Here is a 26,864-nt window from a genome sequence, read left to right as displayed (position 1 = left end):
CTTTGGCTTTCAACTGGAATCCCTTTGGGAAATACTTTGTTCCGTATGGAACAGTATTTCTTTCACTCTCAGAAAGAGAAGTACAGAGACCTAAGTTTATGAAGTTGCTAAATAGGGAAGGGACATGGAGAAACAAACTTCACCTTCATGGGATTGTAGTTGACTAGACTCAGTCTGTGAGTAGTAGATTGTTATACATCCTTTAACAAAATTTTAGAATATTACCTGTTACATGGCATTTAGGGTTCTCACATAGTTGAAGGCATTATTGTTAAATCTGAATGTCAAGGGTCTAATGTTCGGTTTATTGAGGTAGATGTTAAAAATTTGGAGTCTATGTTAATGAAGTTTTAAATGAAAAAGTTATTAGTTTCTTGGAATTCAGGAATATACTGAAATTATTGTATTGTCTGACTTGAGAGCTTTAGTAGAGGTTGTGTAGATTTATGAGCTGGACTCATGTTTTAGAAGCATTCAGTAATGATTAGTGTGTCAGTTATGCAAGTGAAGCCGAAGTTGTATATTAAGTGTGCTAGCTCTCTTTATATTGTTGTATTACCTCCTAGTACTTTAGCTTTTAAAAATGGATCCCACTGGTTAAAAAAGAACAGGCATTAGGATGCCACTTACCACCAATACTAGGAGAAAAATTCCAAACAATGTGTCTTAATTATAATGATCTGTACGTAAGAAAGATTTTTTCCCAAGGGTGTGTATTTCACAACAGTGAGCTGATTTCCAGAGCTCTTAAAGAGCAGATGATAATCTTGATTCTTGCAAGTAGAAAAGGGTTGGGTAAGTGGTTTTAATGGTTGTCTCCTAAGAATTGGGATCAGATTTTTCTTAGTAATCTCTTAGGGTTGCCCAACTTCCTGATTCAGTAATAATGAGCCCTCCTTTTAATAAAAGATGGTATATATTTAAAATAGATAACCAACAAAGTCCTACTGTATTAGTACAGGGAACTCTGCTCAATATTCTGTAACCTAAATGGGAGAAGTTGAAAAAGAATAGATATATGTGTATGTATAACTGAGTTGCTTGGCTGTACACCTGCAACTAGCACAACATTGTAAATCAACTGTAGTCCAATAAAAATAAAAACAAAACAACCCCCCCCAAAAGAAATACCCCGCAAAATAGGAAGAGCAAAATAAAAGTAGATGATAGTAAGTACACCGTACAGTTAGGTGATGAAAGGATGTACATTCACAGCATGAACTCTGTATTTGGCAATGATAACTTCTTGGTATTGTCATAGTAATTGCAAATTCCATGGCTTGTAAAGCGCCACTTAAAATTAAGAATTAAGAATCATACTCTCACCCAATCTAGTCCTTGATTATGGGAGGTCGTAATTTTTTCTGTCTTGTACTGGAAGGGGAAAACAAGAAGCCTTTTTGTTTTTTGGCCATGCCACGCAGCCTGTGGGATCTCAGTTCCCTGACCAGGGATTGAAATCGGGCCCCAGCAGTGAAAGCCAAATCCTATCCACTGGACCACCATGGAATTCCCTAGAAACTTTAAGCTTCCAGGGTATTTCTAAGCCTGCCATGAAGGTAATGTTAAATACACTTGGAATCTTTTTTGAAAGATTGAGTATCACCAAATGTAGACATAAAAAGATGACAGAATTTAACTGGTTAATGTCAGTATACAGTTATTTTTTATGCCTTCATTTGGTGATACTCAACTTTCAAAATCAACGTGTTGGCTGTTTTTCATCCCTGTGATAACTGTGGTAGATGCTTATCATTTGCCCCAGTTGCTGCAGTATAGTCTTCTGATTTGGACACCTTAACCTATAAATTTTATCTTTTAATTGCCATCTGTGGGATGTTTTTCAACTGAAAATTGTCTTTTTTAAGCTAAAAATTCTTCGATGACTTCTTGTTGCCTAAATCTTAGGATGAACTATGGGAATTTCCTGTGAGCAGCTTTTTTTTTTTCTCTTGCCTTATCCCACTCCTTGTTCACTTACCTATCTTAAAATCTTACACCCTACCAAAAAACCTAAAAATTCCTCTTTTGTCCTCATTCTTTTAGGCTAGCAACTCATTCTGTTTATGTGTCATGCTTTGCTAGAAGAAATGTTTAGTACTTAGCATTGTGTATTGTGTAAGACATACATACCATAGGTATGTAATAAATTCTCCTTGAGTGTATAAAAGAAAGCATGTTAACTGCGTGTGGATATATAGAAATTTGATTGGTATAAGTCAGTTAATGGCTCCTGCTAAAACTTAAGTCAATCTAAGCCACCTTAAAAATGAGCTGAACAGGAGAGAGTTCAGATTGCTATGAATAGAAGAGTTGGAACCTTAATCTTTTTATACATGGCTCAAGTTACCTCGTGTGTTGTTTTGGAGTACTGTGATTTTAAGTGAAAATATTTAGTATATTTAAAGGAAAGAGCCAGAAGCTTGAGGTCTGAAATATTGTCACATGAATAATTGGAAAAGGTATGTTTACTATAGAAAAGCGATGACTGGGATGAGTCCTTGATAGCAGTCTTCAAGTACTTAAAGGGCTTTCCCTTAGAAGAGGAAATATAGTAAAATTCGGATCAAATAGGACCAGGAAGAGCGTTTGATATCACTTTGCCTAGCCTCCTCATCATTTTAACATGTTCCATATTTGGAGGGCAGAACCAGAGCCAGTAGATTAAAATCATAGTTATATAGACTTTTGTTGACTCAGTGAGTTAATCTTGATAACTAGATATTTTAAAAGAGTAGGCATTGACATAAATCACAGCAATATCTTTTTGGATCCATCTCCTATAGTAATGGAATTAAAAATAAACAAGTGGGACCTAATTAAACTTAAAAGCTTTTGCACAGCAAGGAAACCATAAACAAAACCAAAAAATACCCTACAGAATGGGAGAAAATATTTGCAGACAGTGCGACCAACGAGAGATTTGATTGGTATAAGCCAATTAACAATAATCTCCAAAATATTACAGGCAGCTCATACAGCTCAATATCAAAAAAACAACCCAATGAAAAATTGGGCAGATAGCCCTAAATGTTGATGGCCAAAAGGCACATGAAAAGATGCTCAACATGGCTGATTATTAGAGAAATGCAAATCAAAACTACGAGTTATCACTTCATGTGGGTCAGAATGGTTGTCATCAAGAAGTCTAGTAATAATAAATGCTGGAGAGGGTGTGGAGAAAAAGTAACCCATTTACACTGTTGGTGGAAATGTAAATGTAAATTGGTGCAGCCACTGTGGAGAACAATGTGGAGGCTCCTTGAAAAACTAAAAATAGATCTACCATGTGATCCTGCACTCCCACTCCTGGGCATATATATGGAGAAAACCATTCTGAAAGATACATGCACCTCAATGTTCATAGCATCACTGTTGACAATAGCCAAGACATGGAAGCAACCTAAATGTCCATTGACAGAGGTATGGATTAAGAAGATGTGATATATATGCACAATGGAATATTTCAGCCATAAAAAAGAATGAAGTGCCATTTGCAGCAACATGGATGGACCTAGGAATCCTCATATGATATTGCTTATATGTAGAATCTTAAAAAAAAATTCAAATGAACTTAAATAGACCCACGGACAGAAAACAAATTTATGATTACCAAAGGGGAAAGGGTGGGGGAGGGATAAGTTAGGAGCTTGGGATTAGCAGATACACATTACTACTATATACAAGGTAGATAACCAACAAGGACCTACTGTATAGCACAGGGAAGTATGCTTAATATTTTGTAATAACCTATACGGGAAAAGAATCATTTTTCTGTATACCTGAAACTAATACAACATTGTAAGTCAACTGTACTTCAATCAAAAGTAAAATTAAAGGAGTAGGTAGCTTGTGAATATTATAGTTTTCTGCTTATAGAAGTATGAGGAATCTGGATATCTCCATAGCAGGAATACTGGGCTACCTGAACCTGAACTTTTTTCTAGCTATCTGAATTACTTAACTACATTTTACTCTCAGGTGCTTGCTTTATTAAACTGTGTTATCAACTGAAATTACTTGTGATAATTAGAAATGCTGTATTATTGCTACAGTTTTCAATGTGATAGGAATGAACTTCAATATTTAAGATTTATGCCATATTCTTTTTTGAAATATGCTAAATTTTTCATGATTGCTACTGTCAGACAATCGAAATAAGTTATTTGGAATTTTTATGAAGTAGAGTGGTTTTTTTTCCTGTTATTTGGACCATGAGAGTTTTGAAAATTAGTTGATTATTGCTAAAAAATGAAAAGGACTAAATGGAAGCAAGCATTAGGAGTAAAGATGTTTAACTGGACTGTCTGGATGATCCAGAAGCAGAGTAAAACCAGAAGGACATCCTTTAACTATGTTTTCTGTGTTCTAGGTTTTAATAAACTTTTTAAGTGTTTGAGAAAGTCAAGGCATATCTCTTTGTGTACATATGATTGTATCAGAAAACAGTATAGAATCTATTGTCATATGAATTTTCTAAAAATAATGGAACCAGAAAAATCAAGTCGCAGTTCACCTTTATGCTTTTAGAGAGGTCTAAATATTTTTGTTCAAAAATAGTATGAGTAGCCAATAAACACATAAGACCTTTGGATTCAAACTGCAATAACCTAGGCTTTTATATAATTATTTAAAGGTTCAAATAAAATAATTCCTGCATTTAGACTTACTTAACTTAGATTTTGTAATTTTAATATATCACAAGTAAATAGCAATTTATAGATATATAGTAGGTATAGATACATAGGTAGTAGGTCTCAATTGTATTTTACATTAGTCATTTTTATTAATACAAAAAGCAGAGGAGATTTTCAGGACAGTTTAATTTGAAACACGATTTTAATATCAAGGGAAATCTGGGTCCTAATTAGTGTCAACTAATACTTAAAAGTTTTGAATAAACAGTTGTAAAGTTTTAATGAAACTTTAAGAGGTATGTAATCTTTTAAATAGTGCTGGTTGGTTTAAGTGTACTGCATTACTACTGCCGCTGAGAGGTTTCAAGCATAGGTAGCAGAACAGAAGGAAAAAGGCCCTAAGTATTTTTTATATTTTTGAAATGTAAAACTAAATGAGCTTTCTGGGCATGTGCATCCCAATCTGGATATCACCTTTTCATGAGATCCTATGGTTAAGTTTGGAGAGGCTATTGCCTACTTGTTAGAATGTTACATTGTATCCTGCCCCATTACTTAAGATAATTATAGTAATTCGAGTACTCCCAATCACCTAAAACTTAGCCTTGTGTCAGAAGGCTAATGGGGTTTCAACTGGGCAGTTGGCAAGATTGAGTACACATCTTTCTAGCCTCTGTTCACGCCAGCCCTCAGCCTCCGTTTATTCACTGGGAAAGTATGCTTAGCATTGGCTGTAAAGTTGAATAAACTATTGGTCTCGGGGATCCAGTACATAGTGTGATGATTAACTATAATGTATTATTAACGGTTCTGGGAAAATGGAAGAAATACATCTGGATAACAAAATCAATTATCTTTGGACAGCATTTACAATTAAGCTAGGTGACAAGCTTTTCCTACAAACCCACAGATACCGGGATGGGGACAAATCACCAACCTGCCTGGTACTGATTTCTGTGTGAGTAGAAGTTAAGAATTGGGGTAGCATCTGACAGGCTTGAAAAGGAGAATCTCAAGTGAGCCTACTAAAACTGGGGACTTTTCCTCTCCAATAGTGAGCACAAGGTACCCACAGTAAGGATTAGAGAGACTGGAATACTTTACCTCTGTGAACTCTCAAAACGGACCTGTCAAGGCAAGCCTCCTTTTAAGGACAGGACCCCACACTGAGGAGACAGTACTGAAAGTGGAATCCTAACTAGCAGGGTAGACACTGTGGATTGAGAGGGCCTAGATTCAACTGCGGGAGGGGAACACAGCCAGGAAAATCTTAGAAAGCATGCCATCAAATATTTGAACACTACTCAAAAATGACAGAAAAGGTAGAAAAGATTACTGAAATTCTGCATCATTCTAAAAGTTCACGAAAGTAATTTCACTTAATAGAAAAATATTAATGTCAAATATCGTAAAAGGTTGTCAAGATGTGGTATGTCTGAATACTTTAGTGAACATAAAATGGAGGAAGGATCACTGAAGAATTAATTTTAGAGGGAAGTTGTCAGCAAAGCATTCATGGAGATTTAGCATTTGACTTGGGCCCACCGTGCTGTTACCTAAATCAAAGTTGAATATTGAGCTCTATTAATCACCCTGAAGGAGGCTTTAGTACTAGTGGTTTCCCTTCTCATGCTCTCAAGGGATATTCTCCTTTTGGACCTATTGTGTGCTGTTTGATATCAGATTGGAAAGGGAGGAGGTTATAAGATCATTATTTATGAAGGCAAAAGGGAAGGACAAGGAACTTGAGAAAATGCTATGTAGGGTCGCTGATGCATTTGCATTTTTTTACATTTGTCCAGCACCCCACTCCTGCTCCTTTAATCCTTATCTAGCCTAGACTACTGGACCTGTCACTATAATCACTGTTGTTCTGCCGGTTTCTTCGTTTCAAATCATTCTTGGTGTCTGTTTTCTCTCATCCCATATCCAATTATTTTATTCAACAAATATTCAAATAATGTATCCAATTATTTTATTGAACGCCCATCAAATATACCAGGCATCTTCTAAAACACTGGAGATACAGCATGGGTCAAAACAAATTTCCTATTCTGGAGTTTTGTTTGGCAGTAGGTGGAGCATAAATATACATGGTATAACTGCTATAAGGAAAAATAAATCATGGAGAGAGATGTTCTTTATATATATTGCTCAGAGAAATCGTCTCCGAGGTTTCTACTAGAATGTAGTAAGCTCCAGGAGGGCAAGGACCTCAGCTGCCTTGCTCATTACATTCCCTGTGCTTTAGAATGATGCCTGGCACATAGTACATTCAATGTTAGTTTAATGAATAAATGTTGTGGACACATAGAGAAATTAGTTGAAAATTCTCCCATTTTTTGATTGTGTTGGTCAGCAGCAGACACAGTTGATCCTAAATTATCATATGTCACTCCAATGCATTTCTCACTGAAATAGTAGAAGCAGTAGCTGTTTTTTAAAATAAATTTATTTAATTTTATTTATTCTTGGCTGCATTGGGTTTTCCTTGCTGCACGTGGGCTTTTCTCTAGTTGCGGTGAGTGGGGGCTACTCTTCGTTGTGGTGCGTGGGCTTACTGCTGTCGCTTCTCTTGTTGCGGAGCATGGGCTCTAGGTGCATAGGCTTCAGTAGTTGTGGCACGCGGGCTCAGTAGTTGTGGCATGTGGGACCGAACCCGTGTCTCCGATGTTGGCAGGCGGATTCTTAACCACTGCGCCACCACGGAAGCCCAGTAGCTGTTGTTTCTTATGAAGCCAGTAACCTCAGATCAGAATTGAAAATGGGGATATCACCTGCCAGGACTTGGTGGTCACTTTACCATCGTAGGCTAGGCCAGATCAGCATTGGCAGCCTGGATAACCTGGAGCGGTTCATGAACGAACATTCTAAGTACTGCAGTGCTGCAGATTCCTCGATGACAGCGTTTAGCATCTGCTAGTCGCATAAGCATATAATAGATGTTTGCTGAATAGACGAATGAATTATTAAATCGCGACATTGCACGGCAAGCTGACTTGGGAGAGCGGCCCCACTTCGGGTCTGTATGTAGAGGATGACACACTTTCCCTGCGACGATCTGTGTGGGGCACAAACTCCGGATCGTGGGCCTGATCCAAGGGCCATAACGGTTCCATACTTTGGGCTGTAGACACCCGTATTATGAGAGCACCCGGGAAACCTAAAAACGAGTCCTGAGCATGCGTCATCGTCCTTGCGCGGCCTGCCCCGCCCACCTGCTGCCTCTAGGCTTCTATTGGCTGCCTCGCTGAAGGCCCGCCCTCTTGAAGGAGGAAGACACTCAGTAGCCAGTCTAAATAACCGTAAATAACCTGACGTCATTCCGTAACCAGTCACAAGCAACGCTCTTCAGCCTTGTCCAATGAGGTCGGGCACGGGTCATGGCCCGCGGAGTTTAAGTTTAGTCGGGGGACGCGGAAGTGGCGAGCCAATCGTGGAGGCAAGGGACTGGTTCGGTGGCGCACGGGAGGAGGACCGCGCTTCCAGCCGAGTTACCCCGGCCGAGTGAGGGGCTACAGGGCCAAGCCCTGGGCCAGTGGAGGCGTCGTCACCGCCCGTGGCAGGCAAGCCGAGGCGCGCGGGCGGACACGTGTGGACGTCTGAGCGCTCCTGGACCAGGACGAGTGCACGCCGGGCCTCGTCCTCTGCGGATTCCGCGGCAAGGTTCCTTAACGATTGCAGCTTGAAGTTCCCGTGGTTGCCGGGAGGCTGGGTTTCGGAGGAAGGTAAGCCAGGCGACCATGCTGGGTTAGGAGAGACGCCGAGGGAGCTTGGGGCCAGAGAGTCATGTGACCAGGCGCTAGTCTCGGCCTGTTATTTAGTAGTTAGGTGACTAAGTCACGTCGCCTATCTGGGGTTCATAGTCTTTAAAATAAGCGAGGAGGGATGGGTGGTACTCCGATACGTTAGTGAGGAAGAGCTCCCTTTCCTTTTGTCAAAGCCTTGAGTCGGCCCCCTGCCTGCTTTCAAGGATGGGTTGAACTCATCCTTCCTAAGAGTCTCAGCCCAAAGCTTTCGGAGAGAGGGCGCATCGCTGTTGCAACTAACTTGAAGGCGCATCGCTGTTGCAACTAACTAACTTCTAAGTTTCCAGTTTCTCTGATTGATGTTTATTAACCAGGTCCCTTCAGAGGCTCAAAAAAATCCTATGAATTTTTAATGCAATTTAACGGATAAATTGACGTTTCTTTTACCAACCCTTCCCCATTCTCCCATTCCTCTTTTTCTCTCCTCTCATTAAAAGAATGCTGGCCAGAGAGATTAGTTGATGGTGTAATGTGTAGCCAAAGGGGTTTTCCAGTTATTTAATGCAATTTTGTGCGGCAGTTATTTATTTATCAAGAGTAATGTTTTCTAATTTTTTTCCCCTTAAGCTATCAAGAAACAATGTTTCCTTAAATTTGCTTCTGTATTTGCCTCACCAATGTCATTCATATTGAGTATCTTAAGAGAGATGCTGGAATATTTTGGTGTTCCTGTAAACCAGGTAAATGTCTTTTAATGGATTTGAATGAACCTGTTGTATTTGTTTGAGTTCTTATTTTGGAAACGATTTATATGTCAACATTCAAGGCAAATTTGTTATTTCTCTATAGGTGTAACAAAGGCGAGTTTCCTTTAGTATAGCTTTGATAGTTTGAGTTAAAAAAGGGATAAGATTATCAGGAACCTGTTTACTTGATAGGTCAAATGCCAACAAAAGATACAACCGAAGCAAAAGATAGACATGACCTTCATAGATAAAATATTTTAAAAATATGTAGTGGCTTTATTTAAGGTAATTTAAGTTTGATACTTGGATATAGAATGGCAAGTTATAGCTCAGAAAATTCAGAATAAATATTAAGGAGAGAGGTTGGCTTAGGTGCGAGAAGTATAAGCAAATCAAATTTTGTCTACTTACTGAGTAGCTACGACATCTAAGACAATATGCTTGTTTCTGTAGGTGATGCAGAGTAGCAGTACATGGTTCTTGTATTCATGATGCTTAAAATATAATATGAGATATAAGAAACGTATACAGATAACTATAATACAGGACTGAATATAAGAGAGACAAAAATAATAGGGGGGCTTACAGAAAATGGGCAGATTGTTGCTGTTTGGTGTGGTGAATTAGAATAGACAAGGATAATTAAAATGTTTTAAACAACAGTTGAAAAGTGATGGAGCCATTAATATAAATGGACAATTCCATAGGAGAAACTACTTTGAGTAGGGAGATAAGTCATATGTGCTGTTGGAATACATAAATACAAAGGTCTTGCAGATAATCGGGTATATGGTTCTGGAATGTAGGAAGAAAAGAGATTCAGTTTTGGAGTTATCGACATTCTTTTGATATTTGACTTTGATGATGTGTAATGGAGGATGTTACTGGATGTTACTGAAGCATTTTGAATTTCAGAATTGAAGAGATTAAAGATAAAGACTGAGTGATTGTTGAAGATTTGCTTATCAGTAGATTATTGATGCCTTTAGGGATTTCTGTAGGTGGAGAGTGGCTGCAGCTGAACTGTAGTAGTTTGAAAGATGATTGAGGAAGGGAAGTGGCATCAGCAACCTTTTGAAAAGTTAGTGAAAAGAAATTGAGAGAGGCCATCAATCTGAAGGAAAACTGCTTAACCCAAAAGAGCACGTGTTCTTGTTAATGGATAGTGGGAAATTAAGTTGGATAGATAGAATAGGGCCATGTGGCAGGGGACCTTTGAGGGTGATTGGAGAATGAATATGCAATTCATGGAGTATGTTATGGCAACTGAGCTGGTGGAATTGATGGAAGATTGTGAGGCTGGCTGATGGAATCAGTATTTAATGGTTAGAGCCAGGTCCTTGGATATGATCAGATAAATTCAGAACCCTTGCCATTTAAAAGCAGAGGAATGGGGCTTCCCTGGTGGCGCAGTGGTTGAGAATCTGCCTGCCGATGCAGGAGACACGGGTTCGTGCCCTGGTCCGGGAAGATCCCACATGCCGTGGAGCAACTGAGCCCGTGAGCCACGGCCGCTGGGCCTGCGCGTCCGGAGCCTGTGCTCCGCAACGGGAGAGGCCACAACAGTGAGAGGCCCGCATACCGCAAAAAAAAAAAAAAAAAAAAAGCAGAGGAATGGCATGACTTTGTGCAGAAGATTCTATGTACTGATGACTTTCAAATCATTCTCTCTAGCACCAGTTTTTCTCAACTAGTCCTATGGCTTCGATTTTTACCTGTCATGTATTCTGTATGCTGATGATTCCCAAATCCATCTTTCTAATGCAGGTTGTCTCCTAAGTTCTAGAACTGTGTATCCATCTGCTTACTGGATGTTTCCATGAGGATGCTACCTCTATATCTGTGGCTTATAATAAACTTCATTTTCCTTATGGGATCTCAGGAAAAATGAAAAGTCCAATTTTTAATGCTTTTTAAAGAGAGAAAATGCCTCATTTGTGTTGAAATCACTTCCAAAAGAACAAACGTTATGTCATATTTTGGGGGAGGTTCCTGTGGGAATAGTTTACACCAATATGGGAAACTCCAAGCTAAAGGACAAAGTTATTATTTGAGTTATAGAAGCACATTTCATTTCTGTTATCTTCTCAAGAACTAACTACTAGAAAATGTATTCCACTGTAAGTAAAGCATTCTTTTTTTTCTCTTTTTTAAAATTGAAATATAGCTGATTTACACTAGTGTGTAGTTTTAGCTGTACAGCAAAGTGATCAGTTGTATAATATTTCAGATTATTGTCCGTTATAGGTTATTACAAGATATTGATATAGTTCCCTGTGCTATGCAGTAGATTCTTGTTGCTTTTCTATCTTACACACAGTAGTTTGTATCTGTTAGTCCCATACTCCTAATATAACTCCCCTTCCCTTTCCCCTTTGGCAGCCGTAAGTTTGTTTTCTATGTGTTAGTCTGTTTCTCTGTTTTGTTTATAGATTCATTTGTAATATTTTTTAGAGTCCCCATATAAGTGATAATATTTGTCTTTCTCTGTCTGACTTATTTCACTTAGTATGATATTCTCTAGGTCCATCCATGTTGCTGCAAATGACAATATTTTATTATTTTTTATGGCTGAGTAATATTCCATTGTATGTATGTATGTATGTATATGTATATCTATATCTATATCTATTTCTATATCTATGCCTGCCACATCTTCTTCAACTAGTCATCTGTTGATGGGCACTTGGGTTGTTTCCATGTCTTGGCTATTGTAAGTGGTGCTGCTATGGACATTGGGGTGCGTGTATCTTTCTGAATTAGAGTTTTCCCCAGGAGTGGGATATTGCTGGATCATATGGTAGCTCTACTTTTATTTTTTTAAGGAACCTCCATACTGTTCTCCATAGTGGCTGCACCAATTTACATTCCCACCATCAGTGTAGGAGGGTTCCCTTTTCCCCACACCCTCTCCAGTATTTATTATTTGTAGACTTTCTGATGATAGTCGTTCTGACCCACATGAGGTGATACCTCGTTGTTTTGATTTGCATTTCCCTAATAGTTAGGGCTGTTGAGCATCTTTTCTTGTACCTGTTGGCCATCTGTATGTCTTTGCAGAAATGTCTATTTAGGTCTTCTGCCCATTTTTTTTTTTTTTTTTTTTTTTTTTTTTTTTTTGCGGTATGCGGGCCTCTCACTGTTGTGGCCTCTCCCGTTGCGGAGCACAGGCTCCGGACGCACAGGCTCAGCGGCCATGGCTCACGGGCTCAGTTGCTCCGCGGCATGTGGGATCTTCCCGGACCAGGGCACGAACCCGTGTCTCCTGCATCGGCAGGCGGATTCTCAACCACTGCGCCACCAGGGAAGCCCTCTGCCCATTTTTTGATTGGGTTGTTTGTTATTTTGATATTGAGTTGTATGAGCTGTTTGTATATTTTGGAGAGGATCCATTTCTCAGTTGCATAGTTTGCAAATACTTTCTCCTATATGTAGGTTTTTTCATTTTATTGATCATTTCCTTTGCTGTGCAAAAGCGTTTAAGTTTAATTAGGTCCCGTTTGTTTATTTTTGCTTTTTCTTTTGCCTTAGGAGACTGATTTAAGGAAATATTGCTACAATTTATGTCTGAGAATGTTTTGCCTATGTTTCTTCTAGTTTTATGGTGTCATGTCTTACATTTAGGTCTTCAAACCATTTTGAGTTTATTTTTGCGTATGGTGTGAAGGAGTGTTCTAACTTCATTGATTTTCATGTAACTGTGCAGCTTTCCCAACACCGCTTGCTTTTCTCCATCGTATATTCTTGCCTCCTGTGTCGTAGATTAATTGACTGCACATGCGTGGGTTTGTTTCTGGGCTCTCTGTTGTGTTCCGTTGATCTATATGTCTCTTTTTGTGCCAGTACGACAGTAAGTAAAGCATCCTTAAACTGTTTAGGGCCTGCTTCATTTATTCCCCTTTTAATTTCTCCTTTAAAGGAAATTACATGAATATACTCTGTATTCACTGCTTGAAAAATTGAAATTGTCCGTTTTTCATTGGGCCCAAAGATGGAATTTTTAGCTGGGAGGAGGGGAGACAATTTTTCCGAATAAAGTTCTCCAAGATATTTGGCCATTATCAGAAATAAAACAGAATGAATTTGTGGTGCTTTCTCAAAAGATCTTTTCTTCCTGGAATCTGTATATGTTAACTCCCATCCCCCTGCTTCCCACTTTTTTAAAGACAGATATGAATAAAGTTTAATTCTTGGAAGAAAATACTTTAGAAGTATGCCATTCTATATTTTCTTTTTAAAAATAAATGTTATTGCATATTTTACATTTTTTCCATAAGTAATATCAATATAAACATGCTCAATAGAGTACTACTTTCTAAACAATGCTTTATGTTTAAATAGATTTTGCAGATTTGGGAAAATAAAGACTATGGATCAGCTCGGAGTATTGTTCGTATTATTGGGAAAATTCTTCCGTTAAAACCTTGTCCCAGGCCTAATTTTGAGGTAAGTCAGTCAACATGCATTGTTTAAGCACCATGTGTAAAATTATCCCAGGTACTCCTAGGGACATGGAGTAGAACAAAAGAAGAAATGTTTCCTGCAAGCCAAAAACCTTTAGTTTATCCTGGAAACAAGTCATTTCACGTGTGTCTTTGTCTTTATTGTTTTAAGTAATTATATCCAAAGATTGGCAGATGCGAAGCAACCTCTGAGTAGCTTATTTTATTCTTTTAATTTGTGGTTTGTTTATTTATTTATTTATTTATTTTTGTGGTACGTGGGCCTCTCACTGTTGTGGCCTCTCCCGTTGCGGAGCACAGGCTCCGGATGCACAGGCTCAGCGGCCATGGCTCAGGGGCCTAGCTGCTTGCTCCATAGCGTGTGGGATCTTCCTGGACTGGGGCACGAACCCGTGTCCCCTGCATCGGCAGGTGGACTCTCAACCGCTGCACCACCAGGGAAGCCCTAGTTTGTGTTTTATGTTGGATGACATTCACCAGGGGAGAGAATATCGTCACATGTGTAGACTTTAGAATAATTACTTTCCTCCGTTTTTTTTCTCACTAATAGGTGTATGTTTTTCTATTGCATATCCTTCTTCCTTTTCACCCTTGTGGATTTTTGACTTACATAAATAGATTCCACGGGCATGTGTCTTTCCCTGACTCCCTGACTTTTTCCTTTTTTCCTTTAGGTGATCCCACTCTTGAACTCTGTGGACCCAGCTAACTGTGGATCTGTAGTTCCATCTTTTGCTGACGTTTTGTATGTGACGAATGATGAAGAAGCCAGTTATCTCAGATTTCGGTAATTTTTCTACTTATCTTGGAAAGTGGCGTGTGGGCTATAATCGGAGTTCTTCCACATGTTGAAGTATGTTCAGACTGATTGAGCCTTTTTATTTTGTCTACCTCTGTACTGCGCTGTGTCCTGCTAATGTCTTCCTAATAGGGATGACTGGTGTTTTCTCATTTTTAGCCATTTTTTTCTTTTTTAAAAATCTATTTTATTTTTATTTATTATTTTTGGCTGTGTTGGGTCTTTGTTGCTGTGTGCAGGCTTTCTCTAGTTGCGATGAGCTGGGGCTACTCTTCGTTGTGGTGTGAGGACTTCTCATTGCAATGGCTTCTCTTGTTGTGGAGCACAGGCTCTAGAGTGTGTGGGCTTCAGTAGATGCAGCGTGTGGGCTCAGTAGTAGTTGTGACTCGTGGGCTCTAGAGCGCAGACTTGGTAGTTGTGGCACATGGGCTTAGTTGCTCCGCGGCATGTGGGATCTTCCCGGACCAGCGCTCAAACCCATGTCCCCTGCATTGGCAGGTGGATTCTTAACCACTGCGCCGCCAGGGAAGCCCCTAGCTAGTCTTTCTTAATGCACATTTAAACCTCACCCCAGGCCTAGGAAGGAATGATATTAAAAAGATATAAAAATCACCATGTTCATTTTTAGGAGAAAGCTCTTTCCTATACTAAATACTATATTTATTTATTTTATATATTTAGCCAAAACTTATATAGTGTTTACTGTTTACCAGGCAATGATGTTAAATATATTTCAACATTTGGATGTTTTACTGCTTGGTAGTACTAACTTAGCTGTTAGTGTATTCAGATACAGGCTGAAGTACAAAAGGGTAAGTTATTCAAAAAAACTGGCTAAATTTATTCTATATCAAATTGGTTTATAAATTTTCAAAAAATTAGAATATGGTAAACTTAACCCAACATAACAAGGAATCCTGTAGGACCTTATATTCCAAATATGTAGAATTTCTAAATAAATTAACTTTATTTCTGTATCCTTTTTTTTTTCCGTACGTGGACCTCTCCCTGTTGTGGCCTCTCCCGTTGCGGAGCACAGGCTCCGCGGCCATGGCTTACGGGCCCAGCCGCTCCGCAGCATGTGGGATCCTCCCAGACCGGGGCACGAACCCGTGTCCCCTGCATCGGCAGGCGGACTCCCAACCACTGCACCACCAGGGAAGCCCTAACTTTATTTCTAAGTAAATCAATTTGTACTGTGAAGTTAATAGATAGGATTATTATTTTTGGTTTACAGTCTGAAAGCAAGATGTGTTCCTTCATTCACTGACCGCTTATTGGTCACCTATTAAAGGCAGCATTTATTCTGGGTACTGAGAATATAAAGTTACATAAGATGTTGTTTGTCCTCAGTGAGTCTAGAGACCATTATAGGGTAAAGAGAGCTATTCTGATTTTGTTTTGGTATCTTTATTCTTTAACGAAAAGAATTTATTTCTAGAAAATTTTTCTTCCTCCTTCTCTCTCTCTTTCCATTTTTTTCCTTCCACCTACAGAAATATTCTATGGAAAAATGAAGAAGAGGAGAAAATTGCTTCTTTCCATCCTTTGCAACTAGTTGAAGATCCACTGACACCTGCTCTAAGGCATAACAAACCAACAAAAAGTGATTGGGCTGAAAGTGAAGCTGCAATTAAAAAAATAGCTGCCCTTGAAGATGAGCTAGCTTTTCTTCGTTCTCAGATTGCTGCAGTTGTGGGAAGGCAAGAACTGAGAAACAGTACAAATTCTGGTAAGTAACATTGGATTTTTATTTCAGTTGGATGATACTCATTTAGTATTTAAGTCAGTGTGGTTCTGAGTAAGAAAAAAATGTTTGCTGCTAATGTATCTTATGAATGACATTAACTATGAAACGTTGTTGGGTGTATATATGTATTACCTCTGATGTTTATTGAGAATAAATTAAGTTGCATTTGTAGTGACAGGGATGGCTTTGGTTTAAAGAAGAGCTACCTATGCTACCGAAGATTGTAGTTTTGTATTTAAAAGCCTCTTTTCTCAGTACAGTTGTCCCTTGGCATCCGTGGGATGTTGGTTCTAGGACCCCTGTGGACACCAAAATCTTAGGATGCTTAAGTCCCTTATATAAAATGGCATATTTACATATAACCTTTACACATCCTCCATCCTCCCATATACTTTAAATCATCTTTAGATTACTTATAATGCCTAATAAAATGCAAATATTTATAAATACAAAGGAAATGCTATGTAAATGGTTGTCAGTGCATGGAGGATCAAGTTTTGCTTTTTGGAACTTTTCTGGAATTTTTTTTTTTTTTCATGTTTTTGATCTGCTGTTGGTTGAATCTGCAGATGCAGAGCCTGAGGATACGGAGAGCTGACTGTAAGCTTTTCTAACTCTGTAGAAAAGTGTTGGAAATTTAAGCGGAGGGATGCGTTAATTTGAGACAAGAGTATAGATTTGAGGCTTCATATATATATATATTTGTAGTTTGAAGTTATTGCTGCTCTACTTCCACCAAATCTAGGTGAATACTGTTTTCCAGATGATTCTTTTTAAAAGTTTTAGAGATGTGACTTGCTTTCAATAATATACATACACACACAATATCTGTATGTATATAAAAACATCCATATAAACACATATATAATTTGTGTATAACATAATATTTATATAGTATTGTATATTTATAATTTATATTAAATATTATATATGCTATGCTACTATGTAATAAATGAGATATGATATATACACTTTTTTTTAAAGCAATCGTGTTACACATGACTTTAGGAGCAAACTTCTTGTGAAAAAGTTAAGTATTTGGTACCCGTCTTAGGCTCCTGCCTAGAAAATATATGCCTGGGTGTTTCTACAATGTCATCACAGAGTGAATATATCAGTTTGCATGTTTCTAGCCACACGTTGTTGATTGTGTTTTAGCTTTTGTAAATAGAGGATGAAATTCAGATTGTATGTGAAAAAAGCACTTTAAATTTTCTCTTTAAAATGCATTCTCCCCCTTCCCCGACACAGAGAATCCTAATTGGATTAAAAATGAATTTATTGTTTGCTTGACTCTTTCAGAAATTACTAAGCGATGGGATTGCTTCACCTTCCTGGTCACAGTATCATTATTTTAGTAGCATTACAGAATTGTTCCTGTTTTGATTCTAATTAGTGTTACGTGTTATATTGGAGAAAATTTTGCATGGTTTTTCAACAGACCACGTTTTCTTTAGGCTCCTTGGACTTGAAGAACGACAGGCCTAGTGGTTTGGGACAAATGCCATCATCAGGGACTACTCAACTGAGTGTTGAACCTGATTCGTTTTCAAGTTCAGTGTTTCCCTCTCCTCCTCCTCCACCACCACCTCCTCAGGTTTCTTCTGTACAGCCTCCATATTCTCCTCTTGTGCAAACAGCATCTAATAATATTTGTGCATCAGATAATTCAGCAACTGAAGTGAAAAAACAGGACCCAGATACTAGGAAAACCAATTTTAGTCATGATTCAAAAAACCAGAAAAATAAAGATATTCCAAACATGTTGGATGTTCTGAAGGATGTGAATAAAGTTAAGCTACGTGCTATTGAAAGGTATGTTGTCATAATTTGAGAAATGAACCCAAATTTTATCAATGGTGTTTAAAGAAATTATTATATTTATCAAAGTAAACATATGTAAGTCTCCTCTTTGATTCCTCTTTACCCCAAATACCCCTCAAGAGAGAATCATTTTCAGTTTTTTGTGACTCTTTGTTCTAGTGTCCTATCTCCATATTTTTGAAACAATGTACTACTTTTGCTATTTCTTGATATTTTAGTTATATTTACTTGCAATTGTTAAAAATCTGGAATATGTTCTCTTAGACATTCTACCCCGTAACACACATGCACACACACTTCTTATTACATCTTCCCGATATGGGTAAGTCACAGTCTTTCCTTAAATCCGTATTCAGAATTTATATCCTTACTATAACAGTAAACATTCACAGGTAAGCCGTTTCATATGCTATGATTACATTTTGTTTGTTGACTAATTTTATTTTTTCTAGCAGTTAATAATTGCCTCCTTGAATCCCCCCCACCCTGGAAATCCCCTCACGGAGCCCTCTGTCCTGTTCTAATCTCACTTGTTCCTCTAAACTTCCTGCATTGTCATCCTAAGGATTTCCTTCATCATCATGGGCATTCTCTTTATCCTGTGTCGCATCACCCATTTCCTGGGTGTCATATCTTCCTGCAGCTTCCTGAAGAGTGCATGAAAGGTAGATTTAAGACCTTGTATATCTGAATTTTTTTTTAAAATTCTCACACTTAATTGCTAGTTTGGCTGGGTATATAATTGACAGAAAATCATTTTTCCTCAGAATTTTGAAGACATTATTCCATCGGTTTCTAGCTCTCAGTGTTCCTGTTGAGAGGTTAATGTCGTTTTGATTCCTGATGCCATGTATGAAACCTGTTTCTTCATTCTTGAAGCATTTAAGATCTTCTCTTTGGTCCTGGTGTTCTTAAATTTCATGGTGATGTGCCCTGGAGAGTTCTTTTTAAGTTTCTTATGCTGAGCATTTTCTTCTTTTTAAGTTCCTTATGTTGAGTTCACTTATTGATTGAACTCAATCAGTTTAGAGTTTTATGTCCTTTATTTTTGGAAATGTCTTATAACATTTTTCTGATAATTTTCTCCTATTCTTTCCTTCTGTTCTCTTTTCTTGGAAAGCCTATTAGAAGTTTGAATGCCAGACTTATTTGTCTTATTTTCATATCTTTCCTTTACTGTTTTCTTCTCTTTGCTTTTTTTTAATAGTATTTTTTGAGAAAATTCTTTCTAACTCTTCTATTGTTTTTCCTGTCATCACTTATTTTTTGGGGGGGTGGGGTGGGGTGGGGTGTGGGGGACTGTGCAGCTTGTGGGATTCTAGTTCCCTGACCAGGGATTGAACCAAACCCTCGGCAGTGAAAGGGTGGAGTTCTAACCACTGGACTGCCAGGGAATTTCCCCCGTCATCATGTTTTTAACTTGCGAGACCCATTTCTTTTTCTTTGAGTGCTCCTTTTTTATGTCTTCTTGCTTTTGTGTGTCTTATGCTACTGAAAATATTAACTACAGTTTTATTCTAAGTTTTCTTTTGCTCTTGAATTATGTTCATTTTTCCTGAGTTCCTTTTCCTCTTATTGATTTTGGTCTCCATTTATAGTTTTGGAGCCTTATTTAAGTATCTGGTGATTCGCAGCTATGCATTTATATTTAAAAGTGAGGCACAGAAAAGCTGATTGAAGTTTCTTTGTGTGAGGTCGGATTGCCAGCTGGTGAGCTTCACAATTTAGTGATTGAGGAGAGGACCTTGCCATTTTGTTAGCCAGATCCCATATTTCAGTAGCTGTATGTCTTTTCTTTGGGACTAGAGAGTTTTTCTAGAAAGTTCTTCAGTCTCCTTCTTGGTCAGGAGAGTTGGGGATTACACAGGTGGTGCAAGCTAGGTAGTTTGAGAGTTGAGTGGGGAAAGGGCAACGGAGGAACATATCATTCCATATGTGGACTTTTCCTCAATTCCTCTGTTTTCAGGAAGGCAGCTTACCTCCCACTCTCTTCACTGTCATCAGCTTTCCAGCTTTTAACATTTTGTTGCAATTCTTATCTACTCTCTCCTCTCGTAATCTCTTTGTCTTTGTGAGTGTACATCTTTTTCATTTTTTTGCTGTCATTTTAGTAGGCTTTCACAGAGATCTGCCATGTTCACCTGGAAATTCCTCAGTGAAGTTTTTGCTGAGAAAATAAATGTATTTTCTGTGTAATAGTGTTAGGACAGATAAGTCATTTCATTATTAATGAGGTTATGGTTGATCCTTGTATGAGGCAGCTAGTACAGAGAAAAATCTTACGGTTGTAGGTATACATTTAGTCCCAACTAGATCTCTTACTGGTATCATCGGGCACAGTCATTGTAAAATGGTGACTCTGTGGCTGTTACTGTCACTGGAGAAATGACTGAAACGCCAGTAGACTCCACCCTCCACCCCTCTATTCTCTCATTTTTCTAACAACTGATCTTGTTTCATACATTACTGCTAAATCTGACGAGACTTCCCACATCTTTACATTTACAAATTTACTACCCATGTTCTCTGCCTTCCATCTGTTATTGCAAATGAAGCATCCTTGATCATGTCCATGCTCTCCCCTCGGTTGCTGGTTCCCTTTCTCTAAGCATTTCACTTAAAATTCTCTCTTCTGTCTTCTGCATCATCAAATTTTCCATCTTTATTCTTCTCTTCACCCTTGAGCATTTCCCATCTTCAAAACATGTATACCCTCAGCTATTATAGTTTCTCTGTTCCCTTTCTGGTATAAATTCTTGATGTTGTTTATAGTTTGTTTCCATTTCTCACTGCCTTCTAGTCACTGTAACATGGTGTCTGTTCCCATCACTCCATTGAAAACTGTTCTTTCAAGGTCTCCAGTGACTCCATGTTGCTAAATCCAGTGGTCAATTCTCATTGCTTTTCTTACTTGACCTCTCAGCAGCGTTTGATACAGTCCTCAGTTCCCTCCTCCTTGGAACACTTTCTTCACTTGGCCTTGAGGAAATCATGCTTGGTTTTCCGCTTACCTCATTGTCCACCTCTTATTTCTTTGCTTATTCTTTCTTCTGGGCCTGGTCTCTGAATGTTGGCATGTTCAAGGCTCGGCCCTCAGCCCCCTTCTCCTCTCCACCCACATTGTTTCCTTGGGTGATCTCATCTAGTCCTAGGCTTTAGATACCAGCTAAATGCTAATGATGCCCACATTTATTTTTCTAGCCCTGACCTCTCCTCTGAGCCCCATGCCTACTTGACATCTTAATTTGCTTGTCTCACAGGTACCTCACGCTTCACATGTCCAAAACAGAACTCTTCCTTCCTACCTGTTCCGTCCTCTACCTTGAAAACTTGATCTTTCCCCAAGTCTTTTTGCTTCTCAGCAAATGGCAACAATATCACCCTCAGTCCAGACATCTGGAAATCATCCTGTTTTTTCATTTCCTTTCTATCCCACATCCTTTCCATCAGCATACAGCTCAAATTTATGTACCCTCAGTGGTCCTCACTGCCACCTTTCAATCTAAGCCACTATCTTTTTTTGATGTGGACTTTTTTTTTTAAAGTCTTTATTGAATTGTTACAATATTGCTTCTGTTTTATATTTTGGTGTTTTGGCCAGGAGGCATGTGGGAGTTTAGCTCCCCGACCAGGGATTGAACCCACACCCCCTGCATTGGAAGGCGAATTCTTAACCACTGGACCACCAGGGAAGTCCTGCCACTATCTTATCTTATATAGCTTGGACTTTTGCAGTCGCCTCCAACCTGGTCTCTCTTTTCATTCTTGCCTCCTTATCTGTTCTTCATATAGTAACTAGAGTGACCTTTAAAAATTGAAGTCAGATCATGCCATTCCCCTGCTTAAAACCCCTTGGTGGTTTTCCATTGTGCTTAGAATGAAATCTTGACACCTTGCTGTGGCTTGGAAGTCTCTCTAGGATTCAGCCCTTATCTCTCTGACCTCATGTCCTACTTCCCATCTTACTTAACTGCACTCCAGCTGTACCTGTTTTTCTTTTTTCTTTTCTCACAGGTGCCAACCTCCTTGCTGATGCATCCACTAAATGTTTACACTAAAATTGACTGCTTGTCATTTCCTTAAAGAGAATGTCACCTCCTTTAAGAGGCTTTTCCTTATCATCTCATTGAAAGTGCTTTCATCCTAGCCACTATCACATTTCCCTCTTTTATTTTATCCACAGCACTGGATAATTGCTGTCCAAAATGTTCTTGCTTACTTGTTTTGGTGTAACACTCTCCTGCCACCAGAGTGTTCTATGGGAGTAGGATACTGCTCTACCCCTGATGCGTAACATAGAGCCTGGTAAAATAGGGGGCATTAAGATTGAATGAATGAATGAACAGTTAGCCTGATGTTTTTCTTTTCTTGAACTCCATAGTCCTTTTAAAAGTTCTTAAATATTTCTTTAAATTTTTCTACCCACTGGAAAATTAGAAAATAAAAAATAAAGATGATATTTGATAAATCCCAGGTTATAACGGATTGTGGTAGAGCCTCACATGGGTTCTCAGCTTTCTAATTACTAATCCATTGTGCCCTCCAGATTTGTTTTTATTACAAGGCAAAACATTCCAATCTCTTGAAGATTGTAATATATTATGCTTATATTTCTGCTGTGTTTGTCAATAAGGAACTTAAACTACACAAAGTTTTAATTTATTCCATTTTTTTTAAAGGTCCCCTGGAGGCAGACCCATTCATAAAAGGAAAAGACAAGACTCACCTTGGGATCCAGTGTCTTTAATATCCCATGCACTTAAGCAGAAATTTGCATTCCAAGAAGAAGATTCCTTTGAGAAAGAAAATAATTCTTGGGAGTCTTCTCCATTTTCTAGTCCAGAAACTTCAAGGGTGAGATTATAAGGTTAAATCTTTAGTTTTTTTAATGCGTATTATTCATGATGTATCTTTGCCTTCAAGTTCCTTGAAGTAAGTAATTATGCAGAATGGGCTTAAAATTGTTAATGCTGGGTGCTGCTAATGTTTCTGTTGTTTGTGTTGACTTTCACGTTCATTTTTAGCTTTTAGCATACGATGGAAGTTTTTTTGAGGTAAAACACTTGATTTGAAAAATACTTGTGCATAAGTTTATAATGGTTTATCCTGGGCACGTGCTAACTTGACATTGCTGTCTGCAGTATGAACTGGGTGTCTGAAACTTTGAGAGGACCAGAGAAAAATGGTGTGATAGATTCAACCTAACCATATTTAAATGTGAATACTCCCAATATTTTTTCTGGTCAAATATGAAGGTTGGATTATTTAGATAAATAGGACATTAACTGTGCTTTTAACAAAGCAGATGAGGTCATAATTACTTCAATGACCATGCTCATTGGATACTTAAAAAGACTCGTAATATATTTCATCTCTTGACCCTTAAGATTGTTTCTTTCTTTAAGCGTCTTTTCTTTGGTTTAGATATAATCCAAATTTGGGGGGTCATTTTCCATCTCATAAACTAGTTGAGGTAGTAAGTAAGAATAAGCCTTGGGAATGAGAGGAGAGTGAAAGATGGACAGTATATAAAGTCCAGTGGGCGGCGTTAGAGTGGCGGACATCAGACAGCAAAGGAGATGGAAAAACTAAAAAGCAGATGGCAACTCAAAGAGCACAACAGAGCAGGGGAAAATCGTTCTACTCAGTTTCAGCATGTGTGTGTGGTTTCTAAGTTACCGTTGTGTCTGTACAATCGCTGATGCTTATCATGTTGACTCAGAATTTTATATTCTTAACTCTAAGAAGGCAAAGTATATAGTTTACTTTAGAACTGTTACAGTTAAAATTACAAATGTGTCTAAGTGTTCAACATTTGCATAGAAATTTGTAACTGGCAAAGTACTTTTTTTTACTCATCTCATTTGACCTTTGCAGCAATATTTTCTTTCTATCGAAGTATAGCTAATTTACAGTATTGTATTAGTTTTAGGTGTACACCATAGTGATTCAGTATTTTTGTAGTTTATACTCTATAGGTTATTACAAGATAGTGGCTGTATTTCCCTGTGCTATACAGTATATCCTTGTTGCTTATCTATTTTATATATAATAGTTTGTTAATCCCATACCCCTAATTTTTCACTCCACACTTCCCTCTCTCCTTTGGTAACCACAAGTTTGTTTTCTATATCTGTGAGTCTGTTTCTGTCTTGCATATACATGCTTTTTGTTTTGTTTTGTTTTTAGATTCCACGTATAAGTGACATCATACAGTATTTGTCTTTCTCTGTCTGGCTTATTTTGCTAGGCATAATGTGCTATAGGTCCATCCATGTTGCTGCAAATGGCAATATCTCATTTTTTTAATGGCTGAGTAATATTCCATTGTATGTGTGTTTGTGTGTGTGTACCACATCTTGTTAATCCAATGATCTGTTGATGGTCCTTGGATTGCCAATATTCCCTCTTTTACACATGAGGAAAATGAGCCTGAAAGTGGTTAAGTGATCTGCCTGTAATCTGACATCTAAGTGGCAGAGCAGTGAATAGAACTTGGTTTATTAAAATTCTAGGATATTTGAAAACCTTCAGTTATCTGAGAAATTCACTTAGGTGGAACAGACAGTTTCCCAGTGATAGTGGATCAAGGAGGTATTACTGGTTTGTCTTACACTGTTCACTGTTCTTTTCACATTTTCTTTCCAGCCAACTACAAGCATCTTAGAGAAAGAACCATCTCTTTTTGTAAATTTTATAGCACCTTGCTTAGGGCTGGGCACATAGAGACTCACATTGTAGTCTACGGAGAGCTCAGTCTGTGCAGCTGTGACTGTCTTGCTCACTCTCATGTCCTCAGCCCTGACTGAGCACAGTGCCTGACATGTAACCCACTCTTAAACGACTACTTACTGTTGAATGAGTTAAACCTCAAAGGGTTATTTGGTGTTTGTGTTGCCATTCTTTTTTTTACATCAGAATAGTTTCTGTGTTAAATATTTGCAATTCATTTCAGTCTGGGCACCATATTTCACAGTCAGAAGGACACTGAACTAAAGGAAGAACTGACAAACACAGCAGGTGTAGCCCAAGCCATGAGCTACAGGGCTTGTGTCTGCACCTACAAGGCAGGATTGCAAAAGTATGCCAGCATACTTATCCCTACATGTGAAAAGATTTAATCTCCTGTTAATGAAGTTAAATGTAGTCTATACACTGGGGTATATTAGTGCAAAGGTCTGAAGGATCTTGACTCTTAAGAATACCTGTCTCTGGTTTTAGAAGATCCAGCAGTTAACTGGCTACTGATGGTAGTTAGGTAAATGGATCTTTTTTTTTTCCATATATGTTAATGTTATTAAAAGCTGAATGTATACTTTGAGTGATTCGCCTAAGACCTAAATAGTAAATGATTTAATGTTTCTCATTAGAGAACAGTAGGGTCTCATTATAAGGTAACAGATGCCGTTTAATGGATTAAGAAAATGTAAATGAAGTCTGTATTGGACTACTCAACAGATGATAGTACATTTGGATCTTTAAAAACAATTTCTTAAAGCAGTTATGACTTTCTAACTTAAGAGCCTTTGAATCTTTTAAAAATTGGTAGTGATCAGGTTCACTTGGCCTCCAGCAACTTGGAGATTTTCAAAGAATATAAAGTTATGATTTGTTCATTAAGATAATCATACTTTGAATCATAGATTGAACCTCCTAAAAAATCTTCCTGAGGTGATAAAAGAATTATTCTTGGAAGCTGATTTTGACCATTAAATGCTAGATTGTAGAAGTATTTAAAGAATCTTCTCGATAAGTTTTACCTACACTTGCTATGTAAATATGTACGCTTACCACTTTATTTCCTCTGTTCCTTTGTAAATAAATATGCTTTTTTGAACTTGTTTGTGTTTTATAGCAGTTCCAATTCACGTTCTCTCCTTGCTACATTTAGAACGTCTGAACTTTTTTTGGAAAGAGGGTTCTGTAGTTAGTTTCTTGGTCAATGCAATTAAACACACAAAAGTTTGGAACAGGTCTTTTGTCCTTGTGCCAATACTAATGTGGTGTGGGAATTTACATGTTTCTTAGAAATGAAGCTTAGATTCCATTTGGAGGAACTCAGCACCCACCCATTTTACAGGCTCTCCCCTTTCGGAAGAACCCAGTTTGCTCACAGGTTTCATGTTACTGTGGTAGAGAGTTGGCTGCCTGGTAACCCCTATTTCCAATCCCGTTCTCCTGGCACCTTCCAGTTAGGGGTGGCTGTGCAGCATCCATCTTACAGCCACGAGGAATGGGCTTGAATCACAGAGTTGTGAACCCTGACATCACTGAGCTGCTGAACTAACACCAGCAAGAGCCATCTCCACACTTCTTGTTACATGAGAAAGAGAAATTAAAAAATATGCTTTGTGGGTTTTCTGTTACTTGCAGCCAGAAGCATTCATGATGATACAGCAAGTACAGCAGTGTAACTTCCATAGCTGCCTGTTACTCCTTCTATGTAGTTTTCTGATACTTCTTATCCTGTGTTAGTAGTTTGTTCTTGCTGTTGTTCCTGCCCCTCCTAGACATTGCTCCCACCCTGCCTTTTCTTCTCTCTTGTCCTTGTAATTAGAGTCCTCTTCCTCTGAAATAACCACTTTTTATCCCCTGGAGTAGTCTTGCATTTTCAGTTTTATAGTTTCCTTATTTAGAAATGTTTAAGGAACAACCCCTCCCCAATAGCCAGCAGAAACCTTTGGAAGGTACCATTTTCTGCTGAGTGAAGTCCATTTCTTAAGAAATCTCAGGTTAGTTTTTTTGGGGGGGGGCTTTTCTGTTCTACTTCAGAATGAATTTCCTGCTTGCCCAAAGCACATGTCAGCACCGTGATGCATCAAGATTGAGTTGACCTTGGATTCACCTCTGTTTACAAGTCTGACTTCCGATGTCCTGGGGGACACGAGACCATGCC

General features: G+C 38.3%; 1 protein-coding gene across 1 annotated transcript; it reads left to right on the top strand.

Moving 5' to 3' along the window:
• Nucleotides 1-9,063: 9,063 nt before the first annotated feature.
• MTFR2 (mitochondrial fission regulator 2) lies at nucleotides 9,064-25,050 on the top strand. The gene is made up of 7 exons (XM_067010864.1): nucleotides 9,064-9,126; nucleotides 13,474-13,578; nucleotides 14,270-14,382; nucleotides 15,891-16,126; nucleotides 17,602-17,959; nucleotides 22,648-22,822; nucleotides 24,924-25,050. Exons 1-7 carry the CDS (start codon nucleotides 9,064-9,066, stop codon nucleotides 24,957-24,959), a joined length of 1,086 nt encoding a protein of 361 aa, XP_066866965.1. The 3' UTR covers nucleotides 24,960-25,050.
• Nucleotides 25,051-26,864: the final 1,814 nt, after the last annotated feature.

This window comes from Kogia breviceps, chromosome 13 (assembly GCF_026419965.1).
Source record: "Kogia breviceps isolate mKogBre1 chromosome 13, mKogBre1 haplotype 1, whole genome shotgun sequence".
In the NCBI taxonomy this organism is placed as follows: domain Eukaryota; kingdom Metazoa; phylum Chordata; class Mammalia; order Artiodactyla; family Physeteridae; genus Kogia; species Kogia breviceps.
The sequence above is the reverse complement of the archived record's forward strand: the minus strand, read 5'-3'. Positions and strand labels throughout refer to the sequence as shown.